The 3,600-nt window shown below is 48.1% G+C and overlaps 2 protein-coding genes across 3 annotated transcripts in view; both read right to left on the bottom strand.

Moving 5' to 3' along the window:
* The window catches only part of LOC100944050 (zinc finger protein 83), a 35,632-nt gene extending 34,498 nt beyond the window's left edge, over positions 1-1,134 (bottom strand). Inside the window, exon 1 of one of the 2 annotated variants that reach the window (XM_023507938.1) lies at positions 1,101-1,134. The gene's annotated coding sequence lies outside the window, so the exon portion shown is untranslated. Of the gene's footprint in view, positions 1-898; positions 963-1,100 lie in introns of those variants that run through there. The other variant, XM_023507939.1, reaches the window with a different exon arrangement.
* LOC100943724 (zinc finger protein 480-like) overlaps positions 486-3,600 on the bottom strand; it is a 56,169-nt gene continuing 53,054 nt past the window's right edge. The window contains exons 10-11 of the mRNA XM_023507979.1: positions 1,101-1,152; positions 486-857 (exon numbers count right to left, since the gene is read on the bottom strand). Of these exons, the coding sequence (XP_023363747.1) occupies positions 486-857; positions 1,101-1,152 (424 nt within the window). The remainder of the gene's footprint in view (positions 858-1,100; positions 1,153-3,600) is intronic.

The following is a 3,600-nucleotide window of genomic DNA, read 5'->3' as shown; positions in this document are numbered from 1 at the left end:
ACTTGGGAGGCTGAGGCAAGAGAATCGCTTAAGCCCAAGAGTTGGAGGTTGCTGTGAGCTGTGATGTGACAGCACTCTACCGAGGGCATCATAGTGAGATTGTCTCAAAAAAAAAAAAAAAAGAGGAAGGGCTTTATGCCACCCAGGGGAGCAAAAGCTGAGTAGAGTCCACAATGACCTCACTCCCAGACCAGCTCTGTCTTCTTTTTATCTCCAGTCAAAAGTTTCACCCAAGGGTACCTTTCTCATTGGTCAGTCTGAATCAAGCTAGAGAAGCCAGCTGTGGCTTTTAGAGACCTGGAAGCAAGTATTAGTTGCCAGCTCCCAGGAAGTTAAGTGTCTTCACATTCTTAAACTGAGTCACCACAAGGAGAACCTTGCAGGTTTGTCACTGGGGCCTTCTCGAGAAGACCTCTAGTCTCCTGGACACACTTTTCCAGGGTATGCTCTCTCCTTGAGTCTTCCTCTCTTCCTCTCCGTCTCTGTTACTCCACACATTCATCATAATAAATAGGAATAACATGCTCGCCTGAACAGCGCACAAGAATTACCTCTGAAAGGACATTTGGTGTCACACGACACTTACAGGAACTGGTGACTGAGAACTGAGAACTGTCCCGGGGAGCTGACCAGCCAAGAAGAACAATGGCGGGGTAGGGCTGAGGGGACGGATTAGGGCAGAAGCGGGGTCTGCAGAACCCCCGGAACAGGGACATGACGGGGCTCCCCGGAGAGCGGGGCTGCGGCGCTGCCCTCCAGGGACACTCGGGCGAGGCCTGGGACCCGGAAGTGCGTGAATTCCCTACCCGAGTGAGGACTTTAGGGGGCGTGGAGGGAGTGCAGGGGTCACTCCGGGGCTTTAGGAGCAACACGGTGCAAAATGGGGAGTCTCCCATACCTGTGGCAGAAAGACTGGGGCCAGGACCTGCCTCAGGGCGACTCAGTTCACAAGATAGAGACTCCGGACGCTCACTGGGACGCGAATTGACTCGGGGCAGAAGGAGCCGTGCGGGGATTTGAGGTCGCTACGGCCCCCCAAATCCCGGTATAAAGGGGCTGGAGTTTGGGAAGCAAACACGTAATCATAAAAAGAAACTCACCGGGACCCGTGATCGCCTTGCTCCAGTCAGCGGCTTCCGGGTCTGCAGGAACCTGCGCAGGAAGGAGGGGCGGGGGATCAGGGGAGCTTCTGGGCGGGCGCGGACAAGGGGCGGGGCGCCGGGGCAGGTGGGGCGGGTCTGGACACCGCCTATGCTTTGGGCGTTTCCTCAGGTGCCCAATTTCATGGGTTAAAGGGACAAAACGTCTGAAGAGGCAGGAGCTATTCAGAGGTCTGGGAACTAGAATCTAGCTGGGAGCGTCAACTTCCGCTGGTGATTAAATCCAGGAACGATCCTGCAATTAAAATTAAGTTCTGTAATCCCCTTAAATACTCCATCCAAGAATGTCTACGTAGGAGAGGCAAACTACAATAGGAATTGCAAACCCCTCCCTGGGCTGAATGTGCAGTTTCAGGCTAATGCCCAACAGAACACACCAGAAGTCCTTTCCGTTTCTATTTCCAGTTCACTCCAGAGGGAGGGCTTCAAGCCTAAGCTCAGGCTTGAAGGGGGACTATCCTGGCGCCTGTAGGGTTCAGGCCAGTAAAAGGTGGTCACCAAGGGCTTCTCTGAAAAAGCAGTAACTCTTGAATGTAAAAGGGAATTAAGTATGTGTTCTTCACACTAGTTATTCTTACAGTATTGAGATTATGTACCTTTAAGATAACATTTGTTGGCCTTATTGTAGGCTCACATCAATACATTCTGAATATACTGCAAATTCGTGTGAATGTAAGTTCAATATGAAGGTCCTTACAAAATACATTTCAAAAATTGTTTCATATATGTATATCTATATAAATATATTTTAAGAGCGAATGTCTTACTCTGTCACTCTGAATGTGCTGTCATACCACACAGCCCCCTTAAAATCTTGAGCTCAAGGGATCCTCTCACCTCAGTGTCCCAAGTGAGTCTTCAGTTGCTAGCCACAATGCCCACTAGTTTTTCTATTTTTAGTAGAGACAGGGTTTCATGCTTGCTCATGCTGTTTGAACTCTTGAGCTCAAGTGATCCACCTACCTTACCCTTCCACCGTGCTAGGATGTGGATAACGGGCCTTGGGGCAGCAAGGCCCCAACAGCCTATCAAACATTCAAGGAATGAACCCCCAACTGCATCTCCTCCCTTCTCAAAACAACCATATTCCTTTCTTCATGCTCCCTCTGCCAGAGTGGCCTACCTCTTTCTTTGTCTAGTTAATTTTTAGGAACTATGCAGAAATTCTTGTGATCTTTCCCTCTTACTTTTTATCATATGTTAATGATGTTAGGTACAAACCATTAATAGGATGATTTGTCTTTGTTAAAGTTATTTACAATTTCCAGCTGGGGCCCAAATCACAGTGTTTACCATGCTGGCCAGATACACTGAGGCTGGCGGTTCGAACTCAGCTGGGCCTGCTAAACAACAATGACAACGCAACAAGAAATGGCCGGGCGTTGTGGTGGGCACCTGTAGTCCCAGCTGCTTGGGAGGCTGAGGCAGGAGAATTGCTTATGCCCAGGAGTTTGAGGTTGCTATAAGCTGTGATGCCTCGGCACTGTGCTGAGAGCAAACAGTAAGATTATGTTAAAAAAAAAAAAAAGTTATTTACATTTTCCAATAATACTGTAAGACCCAAGGTATGTCTTTTGTCTATGCTACTTCCCCATAGACAACCCTAATAAGATACTATAAAATAAAGCTGATTTTGTGTTTTGGTGCTTGCTGCAGCCATCAGCTGAGTCACAAATCCCAATCCCATCTTTCATCTCTGTCTTATTTTCCACAATCCCCACTCTGTCTACTTTGGTTTGTTCCCCTTATCTGCGCAGGTTTGCTGTACTAGGATTATAGGTGTGAGCCAACGGACCAGGCTGAATTTTTATTTATTTATTTATTTATTTCTTGTAGAGACACAGTCTCACTCTATGGCCCTAGGTAGCGTGCTGTGGCATCACACAGCTCACAGCGACCTCCAACTCCTGGGCTTAGGCTATTATTCTCTTGCCTCTGCCTCCAGAGTGGCTGGTACTACAGGTGCTCGCCACAACACCCGGCTATTTTTTTGTTGTTGTAGTTTGGATGGTGCCAGTTTTGAACCTGTCACCCTTGGTATATGGGTCCAGCACCCTACTTCTGAGCCACAGGCACCGCCGTAGGCTAAATTTTTATATATTTAGGTCTTTCCTTTGTTTTGTTTTGTTTTTTTTTTTGATAGTCTCACTATGCTGCCCTCAGTAGAGTGCTATGACATCACAGCTCACAGTAACCTCAAACTCTTGGGCTTAAGCAATTCTCTTGCCTCAGCCTCCCAATTAGCTGAGAGTACAAACACCTGCCACCTGCCATTTTTTGGTTGTAACTGTCATTACTGTTTGGCAGGCCCAGCCAGTCTCAAACCCACCATGGCCAGTGTATGTGGCTGGTGCCCCAGCCCTGAGATACAGGCACTAAGTCTGTTTTCTCTTCTCAAATGATCCTCCTACCTCAGCTACCCAGGAACCTGGGATTATAC

The sequence above is a fragment of the Otolemur garnettii genome, unplaced genomic scaffold (genome assembly GCF_000181295.1).
Source record: "Otolemur garnettii isolate 467f Iridium unplaced genomic scaffold, OtoGar3 scaffold00212, whole genome shotgun sequence".
Lineage (NCBI taxonomy): Eukaryota > Metazoa > Chordata > Mammalia > Primates > Galagidae > Otolemur > Otolemur garnettii.
Note: the sequence above shows the minus strand (reverse complement) of the source record. Positions and strands in the feature narration are given on the sequence as shown.